A 22,576-nucleotide genomic window follows, 5' to 3' on the forward strand; every position below is an offset into this window, starting at 1 on the left:
TCAACTTACATCAGTCAAACTAAAATATTAAGTTCAACTTTGCATAACTTAAAAGAAATTCAGTCGAAACCAGATTAACGTATTTAAATAAGTTAAAGCAGGGGCGCAGTGGGCAGCACAATCGCCTCACAACAAGAAGGGCGTTGGTTCGAGCCTTGGCCGGGTCAGTTGGCATTTCTGTGTGGAGTTGGCATGTTCTCCCCGTGTTGGTGTGGGTTTCCTCCGGGTGCTCCGGTTTCCCCCACATGTTGTGTCGGTAAATTGGGTATGCTAAAATAGAACATGCAAACTCCACACAGAAACGCCAACTGAGCCAAGGTTTGAACCAGCGACCATCTTGTTTTGAGGCGACAGCACTAAGTTTAAATCATAAAAATTCAAATCAATAAAAAAAAACTATGGAGAAAATGAATGAGCTTTACCTGACTGTTTTGCTCTATATTGTAAATCTATTATAAAGCTTTTAGATATTGTAAAGCACATAATATTAATACAGCATCATTTAACCTGACTAGTTATGAACTGATAAGTTTGAGTACATTGTAGCCATAATAAACAATTGTGATATGAACCAGTATAACAATCGCCGACGCTCAGAGCACATGTATATTACCTCAGCCATTCCTTATCTTATCATATCCCTGAAAACTGAACGTGCATCCATTACTGAACTCACCTTGTCAAAGCTCTGCTCCACCTGCGTGGTGTTTGGACTGAGCTGATTGTGAACTCTTGCCTCTGCTATTGCTTTCTTCAGATCGTATTGGAAGAACAGAGTGTTTAATACCACCTGTGCAGAAAAAAACAACATCCATAATATTTTAAGGTGATAAAGTCTGAACTAAGCTATTTTGATAAACAACTAAGACTGAAACTATTGGCCAAAAACAGTGTTATTGACAAAACAACAACAACAAAATGCACAATACTGGCCTGTTTTCACTGAATAGTACAGTACGGTACAGTACGGGCCATGGTTTCCACTGTGTACCATTAGTACCCTTTTGGTGGGCATGGTGGAATACAGAAAGATTCAGTAGATGTCATTTTTACTCACATAAATGTCAAAGTAAAGCTGTACGAATTGTTCAATTATCATAAGAGAAGCACTTCTCACAAAACAGATGCTTTATACCAGGGGTGGCCAACCCTGTTCCTGGAGAGCCACCTTCCTACAGATTTTAGTTGCAACCCATATTAAACACACCTGCCTGTAATTATCACGTGGTGTTCAGGTCCTAATTAATTGGTTCAGGTGTGTTTGATATAGGTAGCAACTGAAATCTACAGGAAGGTGGCTCTCCAGGAACAGGGTTGGCCCCCCCTGCTTTATACATACAAATGCTTGTGTATATAAATGTTCATTACCAACCTTTCTATAAACATGATTTGATTATAACCGCAGATCAATGTGAAATAGCCTACTGTAACGTCTGTAATTATATTAAATAAATAAATACAACATATATGAACACATACAGACTCTTACAGTCTCCGATAAGTTACTATTTACAGAAAAACTACACACAGCATACATTTAGTCCTTATTTTCATAACCCACAGTCAGTGCAAACCTCTCATCTGCGTCTGTAATCTTCAGCAGCACATGTAAACTCTGTTAGAGAGTCATTCCGAGTTCATAATAATCCAAAAGGCGATGATAATAGTTAAACATGGCAGTTTGATCATGTTTTAGGTTGCAGAAAGAACAGTTTGGTCTTACGAGGAAATAGTAAGTATTTTACGATTTGATAGTTTATTGGCTAATTCATACGTGTATTCGTATTGAACTGTTCAGTACGAGACTTTCGGTTCGGTACGCATTACAAACCAAACGATTCAGATTAATATCTAAAAAGATATAAAAAGAATAAGTACAAAATCTAATGTTTTCAACGCTCAACATGGCATCCCAAATGGCAGGACAGGCAACATGCCTTCCCTGCCTACCTCCAAACAATACTCCAGTCAGGCAAACACTGCACTAACTCGAAAAACGGCTATAACGTTAATGTAATCCTCCTAAAACCAACAGCGGGTCTGGCGTTTGAGAACACATTTATAGCTGTGGATATGAGACAGGGCTCGAAATTGTGATCGTTTTGATCGCATATGCGCCCGACGTCAAAATACATTTGGGAGTGCATAAAATTGATGTCGTGTGGTGGGTGGGACGGAGTTTTCAGGTAACAGTGTTTGCCACTGAATCTACACATTTTAAGCACGAGATGTTCTGACATTATTTAATCCTTCATTTAATCACGATGCTGTCAATCGTGCGACTGATACCATGTTCACCATCACTAAAGAGCATGCATTCACTGAGATGAAACTAATATTGCAGCTCATGAAAAGACCATTACTGCTATTAAGATGACTGTGGCGAGGGGGCGGGGCCGAGAGCCGTGGGAACGGAATGAGGTTGGTGCGCACCACAGGTGTATTCACTATCGCAGCGGCCTCATTCCCCATTCCATACACAGAAGGAGCTCTGGACTATAAGAGGAGGAACGATGGCAGAGGAAGCCGAGAGAGGACCGGGCCCGGACATATTGTTTTACTTTTGCTTTTTAGTTTGACGGCAGTCTTTGTGAGGAGTTGCCGTCCGTTTTTTTTTGGTTTAGACCAGAGGTTCTCAAAGTGGGGGTCGGGACCCCCCGAGGGGTCGCGGGACAATGAAGGGGGGTCGCCTGGTGATTTTCAAAAATCAATTAATTTTTATTAAACCTTAAGGCTTACTGTATTTTATCAATAATCTACTGATGAGAAAAAATAGTCATTTATAGTTACTATAAACTATATAGTTACTATAGTAGCTTATACTTACTATTGGATTGCGACTTCTCGGGTAATTACATTATACTAAAGACACAGCAATACTGTCAGATGCAGCAGATTTTGTAACACCAGGTTAAACTTTCTAGCCCCTTTACAGCACTGACATACATAAAAAAAACAAAGAATAGACTTGGGTCTATTGGTGTGTGTGCGTCATTGCATACGAGGTTTCTGTATTTATTACCACCACCTCAGAGAATATTGAGGGTCACGAGTCACTGGCATTCTCTTTTTGGGGGTCGCGGGCTGAAAAGTTTGGGAACCCCTGGTTTAGACGGCAGTCTCCGTCACTGTTATTAATAAATATTGTAAAACTGCGTCGGTTCTCTGCCTCCTTGTTCCCGGCAGCCAAAGGGCCGTAAACTTTATTACAATGACGTATGCAAATAATAACTTATATGTCAATATCAGACAGCACCTGTCACAGCACAATTATAGTTAACTAAAAATAGGGCCGGTAAATTAAAATCAGAGAAATCCTTTGGCTTTTTTCTTTTTTGCTGTATCAAAAACAATACAAACCATGATACCACTGTGTCATATCGAAACCGAACCGTAATTCTAGGGAACCGTTACACTCCTAATATATATATATATATATATATATATATATATATATATATATATATATATATATATATATATATATATATATATATATTGCCTCGTTTCCACTGACTGGTACAGTACGCTACGGTGGTTCTGGTCGGTACAGGTCACCTTTATCAGGCTTGTGTTTCCACCACAAAGGGTACCCTTTTAGTGGGTGTGGTGTAAGACAAAGTTTAAGTCGACGTCATGCTCGCTCCAATAAATGTCTACAGTAAAGCTGTACGGATCATTTACATATCATAATGAGCAACACTTCTCACAAAACAGATGCTTTATACACATAAATACTTGTTTATAAATGTTTATTACTAACTTTTCTATAAACATGAGTTTATTATAACTGCAGATCAATGACAGTGTAAAATAGCCTACTGTAACTATAAACTGTATTATTAACTGTAATTATATCAAATAAATACATAAATGTAACATATATGAACACATACAGCCCCTTACAGTCTCCGAATATATTATTAATTACAGAAAAATTACACTCACATACATTTAGTCCTTATTTGGGTTCAAAAACACACGCAATATAACCCACAGTCAGAGCAAACCTCTGATCTGTGTGTGTAATCTTCACCAGCACATGTAAGATATGTTAGAGAGTCATTTTGTCATTCCCAGTTCATAATAGTCCAAAGGGCGAAGATAAACATGGCAGTTTCTTCAAGATTCAGGTTGCTAAAACAATTTTGCTCCTGTGTTTTGACGGCTTCTCTTTTTTTTCCGCGTTTCACTCTCGCTTCACTCTCGCGCTTGTCCTTTTTTTCTGAATAGATCAGATGACGGAGACACTTCAATAATCACACACACGTTATTATCATCAGCTCAAGAAGTTCGTTATATCAAATATAGAAGAGATTGTGAGCTCCCAGAATCAGCGTTCAGCTGCACATGTAGCTCCACCTTTTGGTACCCTTTCTCCCATTTGGTACCCTTTCGAACAGGTGCTGAAAAAGTGGTATGGTTTGGTTCTGTATGCTTTCTGACAGAGGAAACAGCCATAAAAGCGTACCAAACCGAACCGTACTGTAACACTCAGTGGAAACGGGCCATAATATATAAGAAATATCTATTCAAGTCCTGATTGGGAGGTAACGTCCAATTTCGAGTCTGAAACCGCGTGATCAGACCCAATTTCTGATCACATGATCGGATCTGGACATCCCTAGTAACAATATCAACAGCAGGCACTCGTTTACAATACACAGCTGATTCAGTGGTTGCCTAGCGACATAAACAACGCAGCACACTTTTATTTTTCTTGTCAGCGCCTTCTTCTGAGCCACTTCTTTGACATTTTCAGTTTTTCAGAAGACTGAAATGAAGTGAAAACCCACCTGAGCCACTGCTGTGGTGATCTTTGTCCCTCCAGATGCTCCCACCACCATTTTAACCTGATTGTTTTTGTCCAGCAGGATTGCAGGACACATTGAAGACATGGGCCTTTTATCTGAGAAGCAAGAGATTCATTCAGATTCATGATTGTGGATAATAAAGTAATGGAAACTGTATAGTATGTGCAGTATACTTGCTTAATGTTTGTGAAAATTAGAGTTTAAGCAACATAATGTAATGATAAGATCTATGAGTATCTTTATTCATTCATTCCTTTTTCCTTAGCTGAGTCGCTTATTTAACAGGGGTCACCACAGCGGAAAGAACCGCCAACTATTCCAGCATTTGTTTTACACAGCGGAGGCCTTTCTAGCTGCAACCCAATACTGGAAAACACCCATACACTCTGCCATTCACTTACACACTCATACACTACAGCCAATTTAGTAAACTAAATTCCCCTATAGCGCACGTCTTTAGACTTGTGGGGTGACCCGGAGCACCCGGAGGAAACCCACGCCAACACGGGGGAGAACATGCAAACTTCACACAGAAATGCCAACTGACCCAGCCGGGACTCAAACCAGCGAACTTCTTGCTGTGAGGTGACAGTGCTAACCACTGAGTCACCGCACCACCCAGTATCATTATTCTAAAAAGTGATCATTTCCACTGGCTTGAATTAGGAGCGAAATACAATTATTTAATACTTTTACACTTAAAAACTAATTATTAGAGTAGTCATTTTGAATATTTGATCCTACATCTTGCTTACTATTTCTACAAATTGCCATTTAAACTAAAGTTTTAAATAAACTAATTTTTTTTTTTAAATCTCACTATTGTAAAAATCCAACCCAGACTTATTCTGATCATGTACCCCTATATATATTTCTGGAAAGTGCCAAATACATCCCTGGAGGTACATTTCTGCAGTTTTTGTTTTCATAAATCCAACAGAGGCCGCTGTGTACTTTCTTTTAGATCTCAAATTTCTCTGGCGAGTGCCATTAGCAACTGATATTCTCGACTGTCTGACTAATAGACTGACCCACCCTCCTCCTTCCCTAAACCCAACCTTAAGTGTTTTCAAAAGCACAGATTGACCTGCCCACTTATATCTCCAAAAATTACCACGTTTTTCAAATTTCCCACATTCTCACCCTGTCATTTATTTTTTTTAATTTTATTTTCTGACTTAACTGCTTTCTAGAACTGGTCTTTGCCAAACTCATCAAATATAACGTTAGGTCAGCTGGTAATCACAAAAGAGAACGGTGTCATACCGCCCCGTAGCATTTGTTTTAAAGATAAAATGAGGCCATATGTAGCTCTGGCTACATAAATCACGATCTCCAGAAACGAATATAGGGCTATGTTTTCAGAAAGAGCCTGTGTTGGAAAAATCCCTGTTAAAGTTGTAAAACATTTTAAAATATGTAAATTTAATACTAATAAAAAATGAAGATTTGATATATATTAACAATAAGACATTAAAATAAGCTTAAATAATCAAAGATGATCATTTTCTAATGATTTTTGGCATAAAAAACAATTACAATGGATTTTTGGATATTACTAAAAAATAACTATGCAACTTAAACTGATTGTTCACATTTGAGCTATGAATTGTAACGTGTAGCTCTTTTACAGTTGTAATATAGGTGTAGACATCATAACAAATACAAGGAGTTGGCTAAAAGTGACATATTCTTACTAGCCTCTGTTGGTTTTTAGTATATATACAGTAAGAGCAGTATTATGCTGTTCACACCAGACGCGATATGCACGGATATGTTGCGCTATTCGCACGTAAATAAACATGTGAACATTTTGAGTTTACTCGCTTCATTCGTGCGTCAAATCCGCTTCATTCTAACATCAAATTCACTAGGTAATAGACAAGAATTTGCATAATGGGCGGGGCTTCTGTCTGCCCGGAGACTGTAGCCTCGCTGCTAACATGGATTTTATTGAGAAAGTAGCTGTGCTTTATCTGCTTTAGGAAGGCTGAAAAAGTGTTGATTCATTTGGATCCGTGTCTCAGTTTGAAGAACTGTTGTCTGGTGTCGGCGGGAGGATTTTCCCCCGGGACACCAACAACAGGCGCCACGTCATAAGCACGCCCCTACAAAAGAAAGCTCCTGATTGGTTAATGTGGCTCCTGATTGGTTTCCAACTCGAGTGATACGCGGGAAAAGTGCAAAAAGTCAATTGCATAAATGCTTAATTCGTGCCACTTCATTCACGCCGCAGGAAGTCAATTCGTGTCTTTGTATTGACTTAACATATGAATCACTCACGCTTGACCATTCGTCCGTGTCTGGTGTGAACGCAGCATTAGTATACTAGCGTGCTATTGCTAATGCCGTGATCATGTTTCCTCACTTGGGACAATGAAGTTGTTTGGAGAAGGAGGAACTCCAAAGTTGTTGGTGATCAACGGAGAGCTGAAGTCGTCCATCTCGTTGTTCAGTAAAATACCTGTCGACTTTGACATCAACTTTGACCCAAAGCTGGAGGAAGAGAAAGACATCACAAAACATTCATTTTCCTTCAGCTTAGTCCCTTATTTATCAGCGGTCGCCACAGCGGAATAAACCGCCAACTATTTTGGCATATGTTTTACGCAGCGGATGCCCTTCCAGCTGCAACCCAGAACTGGGAAACACCCATACACATTTACCTTATTCACACACACTCATCCAATTTAGTTTACCCAACTCTTGCTGTGACTACCGCATAATTCAGCCACAATATCCTAAGCCACGCCCCTCATACTGTTAGTTTGCTAAGGGGGAATGATGTGCAAAAAGAAAGCCCCGCCCCCTACTCAATATTCCATTTCAATTAAAAGTACATCAACACAATGAAATAAAAGTATTTTAATTCCCGCTGACTTTAACTCACTATGTATTGATGGTGCTGGTAGCGGCGACCGCACTGCCGTCCTCCGCCACCACCGACACATGTGATGTACCGTAGTTTTCGGGAAGGTAAAACTCGGGCTCGTAGAAGCTCTCCTGCTGCGTGCTGTTATCTGTGATCTTGAGGCGGATCATGTCAGCGTAGCCTTTGGAGGTGATGTTCTGGATGAACTGAGAAGCAGGAGGAAAGCAGATCATTACTGCGGCACAATAACCTACAGCGGATCAAACGGCCGGCGCTCAATAGCACGCTATTTTCATGCTCTGTGATTAGTGCGAGATTCAATGACGGCTTTGATCACAGCTGACAGAGAGAGAGATAGAGAGAGAAGGAGAAAGAGGTGAACGTGTGTCGATCTGAACAGCTGATGGAGATTTATTTTTACATTCACATAATGCATTTACACGGTGCCTTAGAGATTCTACTCTACCTATTGTTTTTCATTGTAGGTATAAGAGCCATAAGTTCATTGTTTTATTTATGCTAAATTAATAATAATGTAAAAAGCAAACTTGAAAATATTTTACTAAAAGTAATTTAATTTTTAATATAAAGTATATGCTGATGTCACTTCCGGTAAGGAAGAAGTTGTGTCATGAAGATGGAAGCAAGACAGTTTTTTGACCGTGTAATATAGGTCAGTTAAGTTGTTATTAAACATGTTCGAAACGACATCACTGGACTGTCTTATGTTATCCGCGTTCAAATCCTGCTAATTCAAAGAGAGAAACAAGACAAGAAGAGACGGATTGATGGCACATACAGTAGGAAACAAAAACTATGCAAGTCAATGGCTAGCAGTTTGTAACATTCTTCAAATTATCTTCTTTCTTGCTCAAAATTGAAAGTCTTGTTGCCTATCCACGTTTTAGGAACAGCAAAAAATAACTTGACTTCTAGTTGATCATTTGGTATCAGAAGTGGCTTATATGAAAGGCTGTGTCAAACATATGCTGGTAAGTCGGCGGTTCATTCTGCTGTGATGACCCCTGATGATTAAAGTGACTAAACTGAAGGAAAATTAAAGGATGAATGTTCAGTTTCAGTGTTTGCATACTGCACTTTGCTTTTGTACATGACTTACGTCAGAGATGTTGAGGAACTGCGGATCCCCCAAGACGCTCCTCTTAGCATAGGCGAAACGAAATGCCTCTACTACCCGATGATAAGTGAGGATTTTCTTTTCAGTGGAGGAGACACTGTCTGGACTTAAGGAATAACCTGAGGAAAAACAACAACAGCCCGGTCACACAAAATACGAATGAATAAGTCTAATAATCCTTTATCTTTAATACAATGTTGTTATATAAGCAAAATAAAGTTTATGTTAATTAATCTTAGGTCAACTGTCTTAACCAACACCTGAAATGTATATTTAGAAACGGCTTCCATTTTTTGCAACTGAACAACAAAACACTTAATGACATTATCCCCTCAGGATCACCTCATGTGCTTTATTCAGTGTTAAATGCTAATAATGTGAGCTTGAATGCCATTTTACATGACATGTATTGCCATACTACTGAAAGCAGCAGCAGATAGTTCACCTCAGATCCTGAAAATAAAACAAACTGTTTGAAATTGAGCTTTAGAACTGTGATTCAGTGCAAACCAACACATATCAGTGATTCAGCAGCTACATTTAATAATGTTAAAGAGGTTCAATATGTATTAATTAGATTATAAATCTTACCATTTCATGAGTGATTGCATATGCTGTGCTTCTGAATGGCTGTATTTAAATTTCTGTCGTGTTTCGTTCAGTGCAAACAGTCAAACTGCTAATCACTGCATATCTCCTCACATAGCGTGTTGTTAGGACACGGGGTTACAATGTAACCTGCATACTTAGGGCCCTAACATACAACCGACGCAATGCGATGCAAGGCGCAACGCAATTGTTGTTTGCTAGTTTTAGCTCGTCGCAAGTGTCATTTTGACGTTTTGCAGAACGCTGTTTAAATAGCAAATGCATTTGCGCTCACATGTGCGTCCATAGGCATTCTGGTCTAAAAAAGGAGGCATGTTAAGGCGCGTTGCTGGTGCGTGTGTAACGGAGGCCAGCTAGTGTGTGCTGTGCAGGTAAACTCACTCCTCTGACCTCTAAAGGTGTTGTAGCGACAGACGCTAGAGGCCAATCTTTAGCCTCCTTGGTAGAGCAACCGCCTCCCATGCGAAAGGACGTAGGTTCGATACCAGCTCGGAGCGAGTTGGGTGGTGTAGGACCAGCGGGGTTACATTGGTGCCATGACCCGGATGGGAGTGAGTTTTATGGGGGTGATTGTAACGGAGGCCAGCTAGTGAGTGCTGTGCAGGTAAACCTCATTCCTCTGACCTCTAAAGGTGCTCTAGCGACAGTTGCTAGAGGCCAAGGTCTTTAGCCTCCTTGGTAGAGCAACCGCCTCCCATGCAGAAAGACGTAGGTTCGATACCAGCTCGGAGCGAGTTGGGTGGTGTAGGACCAGCGGGGTTACACGTGGCTATTTTGAGGAACTAAAATAGACTGCCTAATGTTTAAATTCCTAATATTTATATTATTTGCTAATTAATAATCCCCTCATTGGAACTCTGAGGGCCCTATTATACACATGGCGCAATGTGGCGCAAGACGCAACGCAATTGCGACTTGCTACTTTTAGCTCGGCGCAAGGGTCATTTTGAGGCATCGCGCCACACTGTTTAAATAGCAAATGCATTTGCTATCATATGTGCGCCCATAGGCGCTCTGGTCTAAAAAAGCGGGCGTGTTTTGGCACGTTGCTATTTTGAGAAACTGTAAATAGTCTGATCTTTAGACCAGAACAAAGTCGGTCTATTGTCTGGCGCTAAGTGCGCCTGGCTTACACACTACACACAAGATGTAGAGCAATACACAAATATCTTTACATATGAAAAAGATATAATTTCTTAAAGATATCTATAATAAGGATATATATAGGATATAAATATAAATGATTAAAATATTACAAAACATATTAATTTCTAGCCTACATGAATTTAAAACCCACTGCCTTTCTTTCTTCATCTTGGGAAGCTTTTTCAGTTCATTCAATTTGCTTTTGTGTAATGTTATTATTATTATCAGTATTATTTATTATATCCATATTTATATTTGTTTTATTAAAAAACAAGCTTAGATTTGTCCACCTGTCAGGTTTTAGACCATATGGGGCAAAGCAGGTGTATTTGGAAATAACTCAGTATTTTGACCAAACTTCGTTATTATTGTTCATTTATTCGTTTGCTGGAAATTAGAACTGAATTTAGAAATAGTTTTGAAACAAATCTTTGCGATTAACAAACAAAATTAATTATTTATAGGCTAATTGATATCTGTCAGCGACGCTCCAGGGACAGACGAGTCTTCGCTGAGGCCATCTTCCAGCCTAAACCACGGCGAATGAAGCTCTGCACAAGACTTTTGGCCAGCGGAGAAATTAAAATGGTCGTGCCCAACTGAGTCTGGTTCCCTCAAGGTTTTTTTTCTTCACTCCCATCAGGTGAAGTTTTTTTCCCTCTCCGCTGTCGCCACTGCCTCGCATGGTTCAGGATTGGTAGAACTACGCATCGATGAATTTGCTCTTCAGTGTTTGAACTCTCAGTAATGATTAAATCACACTGAACTGAGCTAAACTGAACTGAACTGAACTTAAACACTAAAACCTGAACCACACTGTTCCAGTTACTATGACCATTTATTTGAAGCTGCTTTGACACAATCTACATTGTAAAAGCGCTATACAAATAAAGCTGAATTGAATTGAATTGAATGTCTGTGCGTAAAGGTTTCCCTATCCACGAGAGCAAAAGCGAAAGAGAACTTACTTTACGTCATGTTAATAGCAAATGCGCTTATGGCGCGACACAGCTGGCTCTTAAAGGGAATGGGAGATGTGACACTAATTGGTTTATTCTCAAAACACACGTATAACTCATTAATAAAATAAACCCCACCCTTTTAGACCATGCGCCACTGTGCAAAGCAGATTTTCCCTTCCTTAAATTAGCAAATATGGATTATGACACGCCCTGAAAGCGTTTGCGCCCTGCGCTTTGTGTTATGCGCATGGACCATCAAAATAGAGCCCTGAATCTGCGTCTCATTTTGGAGTCTGCTACTGTCCACCGGAGGGCACATTCTTGGAGAGCCTTTATGTCTAAATGAATGAAATACGCGTTTTTCCATCAAGGCAATTCAGAGTGCTGAAATATAATTGGCTAAACTGGCAGTGGACGGCTTAAATAACCGAAACAATGACAGACATTCTGGCACGGAAAGCACATTTTTTAAAGCAGAATATCTGATTTCAGCATTGTTTTTCAGATAAACGAGAATCTTTATGTCACGATTACCAGCGATCGTCTTTAATAAGATTACTGGATTTCACTAAAAATAACCATGGACTACAAATCCGCCATTTCTGGACTACATTTTCATACATGCACTCCGGTCACACTCACACATGCTTCCTCATCTAGACTGATTACTCGCACCACCTGAGGATTGTCAGAGACTGATTGCACACACTATTTAAGCAGCACACTCACTCACTCACTCACTCACTCACATGCCCGAGTCTTGTTTATCTTTAGATGACATTACAACGCGTTACTCCTGTCTAGTTTTCCTGTGTTTCAACCTAGCCTTCTATTCTTGTTCTCCCTGCCTGCCGCCTGCCTTTTTGACCTCTCGCTAGTTACCGATTATGATTCTGGATTGTCCTCACACACCTGCTTGCACCGGTATTGACCATTGCTTGCCTGACTACGAATAAACCTGCATTTTGGTTCCTACCTCAGTTGTATGTGTCACTCCCCGTGTTTACACTTTACCTAGCATATTTCTTAAATATCTGCAAACATATTATGTTAATTTTATGCTTTAGAAGAGTCAAAATCTTATGTACAGCACCTTTAAAAATGAAACAAAATCAAAATATGAAGCATATAAAATAAATAAAAGCTTATTCAAAATATAAATTGAAAACATTATATTAATTTTTAAGCTATTATTTTAACTCTAGTCAACTGACCCACTTTAGCGTCAAAAAAATCCACTGATTTCGTCAGCTCGTTCATGCCAGACACGTCTGTGTAAAATAAATGAACAATAATGAGCGATTCAGCAAGGAAGTAGTTTCGTAACTTCTGCCCACAGCTATATTACGAAGTAAAAAAAAAAGCGAGCGCTAACAGTGTTTATCGACAGCCGTGGCCTGTCTGGCAGCGACTTAATGACTAAATATCTGATCAGTGAAGCCACCGAGTGGGTGTTTGAGAAAGGAGCAAGGCACAGAGTCCGGCGCTGATGAATCTCAGACCACAAGCGGCTTCAGAGTTTCCCCGCTGGAGGACACCCAAAGCAAAAGGGTCGCAAACACACACCGACCGCATGGATTTTTTTTCCATGCTTGGTTTGTGTCCAATTAGTGGCAAACAGCCCACGTTAGCGTTGTGTGGGAGACAGCAGGACGAGTGGCCGAGTGAAGGGTGGAGGGATTTTAATAGCTTATGGACGATGGAGAAGAGTTTCATCCTCGCCTGACAGCGATGCGCATGAGGAAATTATTAAGTGCAATGAAGATTGATTAATGATGCTTCTGTAATTCAACATCAATTGGAAGCTTTTGAAAAGCTTGACATTTTGTGAGGATAATTTTGTGGCTAAAAAGTATCGATTCAGGCACCGTTTTGGCACCAGTACACTGTAAAAAATAAATCCGTAAAATTAACGGTAAAAAAACGGCAGCTGTGGTTGCCAGTACTTTACCGTTAAAAACACGGTACAAACCGTAAAAGTAATTTTTCATTTTTACAGTAAACTACCGTACTTTATTAACTTATAGAGGTAAAATGTCTGTATTTTGAATGATCAACATCTACACATCTTTTGTTACACAGTTAGACACGTTAGCACATCCACATTCAGGTGATGATGAGAAAGTTACATAATGGGCCAATAGTATGAAGCTGCAGGCCCGGAGACCCAACCGCACGCTCAGACCTGCTCGCTCAGACGGCTAGACCTGCACTTCCAGACCTTCACAGTGCCACCTGCTGTTTAAAAGATCGACTAACCTGATTTCAGCTGCTTCTAAATTGTAATTTAAACTATTTTTCTACTATTAAATATTAGGCTGTGATTGAATAGATTATTGTATGAAATATTAAACGCACTAGATTTTTGATTTAATACAATAATTCTTTTGTATTTTTATTAATTGTATTTGTAAATATATATTGTTCAGTTGCTTCAATATTTTTAAACATTTGTTGTTGTTGTTTTTTTATCATTAAGGATTTAGCACTGTTTCGTATTGAGTTGAGGGAATGAATATTATCTTCATTTACAATAAATTTCTTCACATACAATTATAGTACTCTAGGCAATTTTCTCACAACCAACTTTATTTTTGTGTACTTTTTCATAAGGTCCTACAAGTCAAGTTGCAAACAATGCATGGAAAAATGGTGAAAAATAATAATTGGAGTAATAATTATTTTTTTACGTAGAAAATAACATCAAATAAAATAAATGCTTTACATTCTTATTTGGGAGATTTTTCATTTCTAGAGCAAAAAAACTGGAAATATCTGCAGTCTTTGGTACACTGTATTAGTGTTGGCAGAGACCCACTTTTAATAAAAAAATTAGTTTTGATTTCACCTAATAGAGCTCATATTGTAAATTCTATGCAAATTTAATTGATATTTTGATTTCCAAAAAACATGTTTGTAATCATTACATAACTTGTAAATAATTGATAAACTGTTATTGTGTTACTGTTATTGTCTTAGGTAGCACTCTTAGATAGATAATACAGAAATACGTACAGTAGACCTATACAGCACTAAAATATGTTACAAATAATAATTGCGCTATATATTATAGGCTGCATTTTATTTTAACTTTTTTACTTTAAAGTTTTTTATTTTGCCAGAAAACATTGCTAGAAAATTGTCCCAGAATGGTACAATAATAGATAAAATAAGAGCAAGCTGTAAATATCATAAAATAATGCTCTTTTGACACAATTTTTGATAAAATCAAACACTGAAATCTTTGTTAGTGTAATATTTTACACCACATTGATTTATGCCATAAAACTTGATAATTTTCAGGAATCGCTTTAATAATCAATAACCTTACTGGCGTTTTTGATGTTGCTACTTGCTAGAAAGTGCTGGTCTGAGTGTGCAGTTGGGTCTCCGTACCTGCTGCTTCAACCAACCCAACAGCAGGGGGCACTGTCTGGCCTGGAAGTGCAGGTCTGTGCGCGCAGGTCTGAGCGTGCAGTTGGGTCTCCGGGCCTGCAGCTTCCCCTTACTCTAATGGGCCAATGCTCATCACAATCAACTTTTCCCACAAGCAGAAAAGGGTATCAGCATATAGAAAGTGCTCAGTGTCATTCACACAGCTACTAAACACCAGTATGGTAACACGCATAAAATTAAAGTCATAAAATAAACATTGTTTATCAACATTAGATGTAACATAAATCTCTAATGTACATAACTGATGGGGAAACAACTAAAAAGATCCATATTAATGTCAACCAAATGCATAAAAAGTGATGTGCCATGCAGGGAATTCTGGGAAAGTCAATTTACGATTATTCGGCGTATATATTAAGGTAACATACCGATGATACCGTTAACCAGGTTACGGATTTGTACTGTAGCATTTTTACAGTTTTTTACCGTTGAAATCACGGTCATTTTTTAAAGTGCACCGTTTTAAAAATATCGATTTAGCATCGGCATTGAAATAACCCCAAACGATATCCAACCCTACCTCAAAATATGTGCACTTTATAATTGCAGCAAACTGTTTGGAAGCATTAAAAATGTACAAGATGTCCAAAATCTTTTCATGCATTGACCCAGAGACTGTTAAGATGCATGTGACTGATGAAAAGATGATAGATGCTTACTGTATGATGATCGAAATGGCCTTAAACATCCAGCAGGCACAAGATGACGTCAGAATGAAGTTGTACCCCAGTGTCATGGGGATGTTGCATTTTGTTTTTCCATGAAAACCATGGAAGTGTCAGCATGTGATGCCAAAATGACGTTGGATGTTTGCTCGACATTGGATTTTGGTCACTTTCCAACACAACCTAAAGTCAACTACATATCAACGTCATTTGATGTTGTTATTGAACAACTAACGTTGTCCTTAGACGCTGGCTAGACAATCTAACCCAGGGGTCGGCAACCCGCGGCTCTAGAGCCGCATGCGGCTCTTTAGCGCTGCCCCAGTGGCTCCCTGGAGCTTTTTAAAAAAATGTTTGAAAACGGAAAAAGATAAATATATTTTTGTTTTAATATGGTTTCTATAGGAGGACAAACTCCTAACGTATCTTAACGTTTTCCAATGCTGTAAAAGTGTGTAGAATATTTCTTTTCAACATTTCTGTCAACGAAGATTTGCGTCATAGCCTGCGACACACGGAATAGGCAGGTGGCTGTTGTAAACTATCCGGCGGCTGTGTGATGCGCCATGGAGCGTAAGCTGTCTTTGCCAAAGATGTACAGCGGGGCACGCTCTCTCATTTTCCCTCCCTGAGAGAATTCAAAGAAGCCCATCCCGATCACTCACTCAACAGTGATTATTTACAAGGTGCGATTGTTGATATGCAAACTGCATTTGGGAGCAGATTTTGCGAGTGGCGAAAGGAAAAAACGAGACTGTCTTTCCTTGACACACACCCCTGGAGATTGACCCTTCCTTGTTGAGCACATTCCAGTAAGGGGCACGTTATGCACGTTCATTTTGATGTTGTTTTTTGGAATCCTCAAAATAAAAAAACATCAAAAATCTGATTTCTTTACTGCATTTCTTTAATTTCATCAAAGCAAAACATGATGCATTAATATTGTAATGAAGTTAAACTTTAACATTAAACATAATTCATTAATATTGTAATGAAGTTAAACTCGAACATTAAACATAATGCATTAATATTGTAATTAAGTTAAACTTGAGACGGCATCGTACAACAGAGTAGTCACGTGGCGCGTCATTCTCTACAGGATGCACTGCAGGGAAATGAACATTTAATCATGAAGGCTCAGTATGTATTTGTAGCCAACTAAATCATTTTTATAGTAGGCTAATATAGCTAATATAAATACATACAGCATGTGTTGCCTTCATTATAAGGCTTATATAAGGCTTTTAATTTTTTGCGGCTCCAGACATATTTGTTTTTGGTTTTTTTGGTCCAGTATGGCTCTTTCAACATTTTGGGTTGCCGACCCCTGATCTAACCTAATGTTAATGTCTTATGATGTTGTGTACCTGCTGGGCGATAACTCGATGCACTACAGATTGTTACGTTTACACACACAGGCACAAATTACATGTAAACGCATCAGCTTTTCACAGCGTAATACTCACTGCTCACTACTCTTGAGAACTTTTGAAATAGCTACTTTTTACTCCTACTTTGAGTAATATTTAGAAGAGATACTTTTACTCTACTTACACTACATTTTTAGGCAAGTAATGGTACTTTTACTTGAGTATGATTTTTCAGTACTCTTTCCAATACTGCTTACAGATATAATTGCACCACAAATCTGCATGCAACATATCATGCTTGGAGTGCACACATTAAACATTTTTGGAGCAAAAGATCATGTTTTGACCACGCAAAATGGCAGAGATGAGGGACTCGAGTCACATGACTTGACTCGATTTAGACTTAAGTCACAAAATTTAGGACTTGAGACTTGCTTGACAAATATCCAAAAAAGACTTGGACTTGACTGTCATGACTTGAGACTTGACTTGGACTTGAGTTAAATGACTCTAAAAAACTTGCTTTTGTTAATAACACAACCGTTTGTTATATATTAAGGATTTAAAAACAAAACAAAACCAAAAATTAAGCATGCGCAGTATTAACAGCTCACCGATTCTCAGATCAGTCTGAAAGAATCAGTTGTATTTGCTGGATGTATATACAACAAGCCAGTTTGCGCGCTTAAAACATGATCTTTTGTGAGCAGTATAGTTAACACACATGCAACAAGCCATTTTGAGCACTATATATTATGTGCGCAAAATGGTTATTGCACATCAATAAATCAGTTTATGCACTCCAAACATGATCTTTAGCGTGCAAAATGTTTAATGCACATCAACAAGCCATTTTGTGTGCTCAAAACATGATCTTTTGCGTGCAAAATTGTTCAAATATATGCAACAAGCCATTTTGAGCGCTCAAAACATGATCTTTTGTGTGCAAAATTGTTCAATTATGCAACAAGCCATTTTGTGAGTTTAAAACATGATCTTTTGTGTGCAAAATTGTTCAATTATGCAACAAGCCATTTTGCACGCTCAAAACATGATCTTTTGTGTGCAAAATTGTTCAAATATATGCAACAAGCCATTTTGCACGCTCAAAACATGATCTTTTGCGTGCAAAATTGTTCAAATATATGCAACAAGCCATTTTGCACGCTCAAAACATGATCTTTTGCGTGCAAAATTGTTCAAATATATGCCACAAGCCATTTTGTGAGTTTAAAACATGATCTTTTGTGTGCAAAATTGTTCAAATATATGCAACAAGCCATTTTGCACGCTCAAAACATGATCTTTTATGTGCAAAATTGTTCAAATATATGCAACAAGCCATTTTGAGCGCTCAAAACATGATCTTTTGCGTGCAAAATTGTTCAAATATATGCAACAAGCCATTTTGTGAGTTTAAAACATGATCTTTTGTGTGCAAAATTGTTCAAATATATGCAACAAGCCATTTTGCACGCTCAAAACATGATCTTTTGCGTGCAAAATTGTTCAAATATATGCAACAAGCCATTTTGCACGCTCAAAACATGATCTTTTGTGTGCAAAATTGTTCAAATATATGCAACAAGCCATTTTGCGCGCTCAAAACATGATCTTTTATGTGCAAAATTGTTCAATTATGCAACAAGCCATTTTGCACGCTCAAAACATGATCTTTTGTGTGCAAAATTGTTCAATTATGCAACAAGCCATTTTGCACGCTCAAAACATGATCTTTTGTGTGCAAAATTGTTCAAATATATGCAACAAGCCATTTTGCACGCTCAAAACATGATCTTTTATGTGCAAAATTGTTCAAATATATGCAACAAGCCATTTTGAGCGCTCAAAACATGATCTTTTGCGTGCAAAATTGTTCAAATATATGCAACAAGCCATTTTGTGAGTTTAAAACATGATCTTTTGTGTGCAAAATTGTTCAAATATATGCAACAAGCCATTTTGCACGCTCAAAACATGATCTTTTGCGTGCAAAATTGTTCAAATATATGCAACAAGCCATTTTGCACGCTCAAAACATGATCTTTTGTGTGCAAAATTGTTCAAATATATGCAACAAGCCATTTTGCGCGCTTAAAACATGATCTTTTATGTGCAAAATTGTTCAATTATGCAACAAGCCATTTTGCACGCTCAAAACATGATCTTTTGTGTGCAAAATTGTTCAATTATGCAACAAGCCATTTTGCACGCTCAAAACATGATCTTTTGTGTGCAAAATTGTTCAAATATATGCAACAAGCCATTTTGCACGCTCAAAACATGATCTTTTATGTGCAAAATTGTTCAAATATATGCAACAAGCCATTTTGAGCGCTCAAAACATGATCTTTTGCGTGCAAAATTGTTCAAATATATGCAACAAGCCATTTTGTGAGTTTAAAACATGATCTTTTGTGTGCAAAATTGTTCAAATATATGCAACAAGCCATTTTGCACGCTCAAAACATGATCTTTTGTGTGCAAAATTGTTCAAATATATGCAACAAGCCATTTTGCACGCTCAAAACATGATCTTTTGTGTGCAAAATTGTTCAATTATGCAACAAGCCATTTTGCACGCTCAAAAAATGATCTTTTGCGTGCAAAATTGTTCAAATATATGCAACAAGCCATTTTGTGAGTTTAAAACATGATATTTTGTGTGCAAAATTGTTCAAATATATGCAACAAGCCATTTTGCACGCTCAAAACATGATCTTTTGTGTGCAAAATTGTTCAAATATATGCAACAAGCCATTTTGCACGCTCAAAACATGATCTTTTATGTGCAAAATTGTTCAAATATATGCAACAAGCCATTTTGAGCGCTCAAAACATGATCTTTTGTGTGCAAAATTGTTCAAATATATGCAACAAGCCATTTTGCACGCTCAAAACATGATCTTTTATGTGCAAAATTGTTCAAATATATGCAACAAGCCATTTTGCACGCTCAAAACATGATCTTTTATGTGCAAAATTGTTCAAATATATGCAACAAGCCATTTTGAGCGCTCAAAACATGATCTTTTGTGTGCAAAATTGTTCAAATATATGCAACAAGCCATTTTGTGAGTTTAAAACATGATCTTTTGTGTGCAAAATTGTTCAAATATATGCAACAAGCCATTTTGCACGCTCAAAACATGATCTTTTGCGTGCAAAATTGTTCAAATATATGCAACAAGCCATTTTGTGAGTTTAAAACATGATATTTTGTGTGCAAAATTGTTCAAATATATGCAACAAGCCATTTTGCACGCTCAAAACATGATCTTTTGTGTGCAAAATAGTTAAAATATATGCAACAAGCCATTTTGCGCGCTCAAAACATGATCTTTTATGTGCAAAATAGTTCAAATATATGCAACAAGCCATTTTGCACGCTCAAAACATGATCTTTTGTGTGCAAAATTGTTCAAATATATGCAACAAGCCATTTTGTGAGTTTAAAACATGATCTTTTGCGTGCAAAATAGTTGCATCAACAAGCCATTTTGCACACACAAACCTTGATCTTACAGTTAGCAGTTAACACAATCTTGCGCATACAAAACATGATCTTTAGCATACAAAATAGTTATTGTAGACACAACAAATCTTATGTGTGCATAAACATCTGCAGGATATAGTGTAGTGTTGAAGTGTGTACCGTACGCACCACTGAGGATATTCAGCATGAGTGTAAGCACTGGACCGCTGGACGGAGCGTCTGGTGTCACCATAGTAAATTCACCCACAGAAGCAGTAGGAGGATATTCATCCAGCAAAGCCCTATAATCTCTCAAGTCTGCCAGAGTTATGATCCCGTCTGCAACACACACAGATGCAGGAATTACAGGAATGTGAAATATTTAGAAATCAATGAACCAAAACACCTGAGGAACAACAGAAGCTTAGAAAGGGCAGAGATTAAAGCACTTATGGGCAGTCAATCATGTCTGAAGTGAACATTATAGATGTGTCTTTGAGTTTGTTGTGTTTTATCATATAGGTGTTAGTCAACCAATCAGTTTTGGAGTCGAAGTTAGGAAAATTCATGTGGCTCAAATCCGGCCCACACCAGACACTTACATCTGGCCCACACACCGCATGGAATGATGGCACTTGAGCGGTCCGCTCCTGTTTGCCAGATCTGGGCCACAATTAAGCCATAGCAATACCTCATATCAGCCAGAATTCAACCAAATGAACCAGAACTGACCCTATTCTGCGCCACAGTTTCCTTTTATTCTGGCCCAGATCTGGCCTACACCAAACATTACATCCAGACCACAAACTGAATGGAATGATGGCTCTAGGGTGGTCCGCTCCTGATTGCCAGATCTGGGCCACAAATACACCAAAGCAATACAACATATCAGCCAGAATTCAACCAAACGAATAAGAACTGACCCTATTCTGGGCCACAGTTTGCTTTTATTCTGGCCCAGATCTGGCCTACACCAAACACTTACCTGTACATCCAGACCTCTAACTGAATGAAATGATGACTCTAGGGTGATACGTTCCTGTTTGTCAGATCTGGGCCACAAATACGCCAAAGCAATACCACATATCAACCAGAATTCTACCAAATGAACCAGAACTGACCCTATTCTGGGCCACAGTTTGCTTTTATTCTGGCCCAGATCTGGCCTACACCAAACACTTACATCCAGACCACAAACTGAATGAAATGATGGCTCTAGGGTGGTCTGCTCCTGTTTGCCAGATCTGGGCCACAAATACACCAAAGCAATACCACATATCAGCCAAAATTCAACCAAACGAATAAGAACTGACCCTATTCTGGGCCACAGTTTGCTTTTATTCTGGCCCAGATCTGGCCTACACCAAACACTTACAGCCAGACCCCAAACTGAATGGAATGATGGCTCTAGGGTGGTCTGCTCCTGTTTGCCAGATCTGGGCTACAATTCAGCTATTACTACCCATATCTGCCATGTCAAAGAGCTATGGTTTAACCTCTATAATTATCAAATGATCACTGTACTTTATCTTTAGCAAAACAGACCTATCATATGTTTGAGGATAACAGTACCATACTTGTCACATATTACCTCAGCTGCTTTGAGCTCACACCATCTTTAGCCAGAGATACTTGTCCATATTTGCCATATCTCCTCTGGGCCACTATAGGCTCACAGACACATTAGCCAGAGCTTACTGTGCCGAAAATTTGCCAAAAGCATTTCACATATGTTTGAGGATAACTGGACCAAATTTGCTATATCTTCATTGGGCCACTTTAGGCTAACCTCCACATTAGCCAAAGCTTACTATGCCAAATATTCGCAAAAATTGGTCCACATATGTTTTAACATAATTGGGCCACATTTGCCATATTTTCTCTTGGCCCATTTTAGGCTTTAAAGCCACATTAGCCAGAGCTTACTGTGCTGAATATTCGCAAAAAAGTGGTCCACATATGTTTTAATTTAATTGGGCCACATTTGCCATATTTTCTCTGGCTCAATTTAGGTGCAAAGCCACATTAGTCAGAGATTACTGTGCCGAATATTTAACAAAAGTGGTCCA

The 22,576-nt window shown here is 38.4% G+C and overlaps 1 protein-coding gene across 2 annotated transcripts in view; it reads right to left on the minus strand.

Moving 5' to 3' along the window:
- The window catches only part of ggt1b (gamma-glutamyltransferase 1b), a 42,080-nt gene that overhangs the window by 1,747 nt on the left and 17,757 nt on the right, over positions 1 to 22,576 (minus strand). For both annotated transcript variants that reach the window (XM_087271387.1, XM_087271388.1), the window contains 6 exons: positions 20,697 to 20,846; positions 8,807 to 8,943; positions 7,705 to 7,892; positions 7,183 to 7,310; positions 4,797 to 4,909; positions 677 to 790 (listed from right to left, as the gene is read on the minus strand). In XM_087271387.1, the coding sequence (XP_087127513.1) occupies positions 677 to 790; positions 4,797 to 4,909; positions 7,183 to 7,310; positions 7,705 to 7,892; positions 8,807 to 8,943; positions 20,697 to 20,846 (830 nt within the window). The remainder of the gene's footprint in view (positions 1 to 676; positions 791 to 4,796; positions 4,910 to 7,182; positions 7,311 to 7,704; positions 7,893 to 8,806; positions 8,944 to 20,696; positions 20,847 to 22,576) is intronic.

This window comes from Danio rerio, chromosome 10, assembly GCF_052040795.2.
Source record: "Danio rerio strain M-AB ecotype USA chromosome 10, GRCz13ab, whole genome shotgun sequence".
Lineage (NCBI taxonomy): Eukaryota > Metazoa > Chordata > Actinopteri > Cypriniformes > Danionidae > Danio > Danio rerio.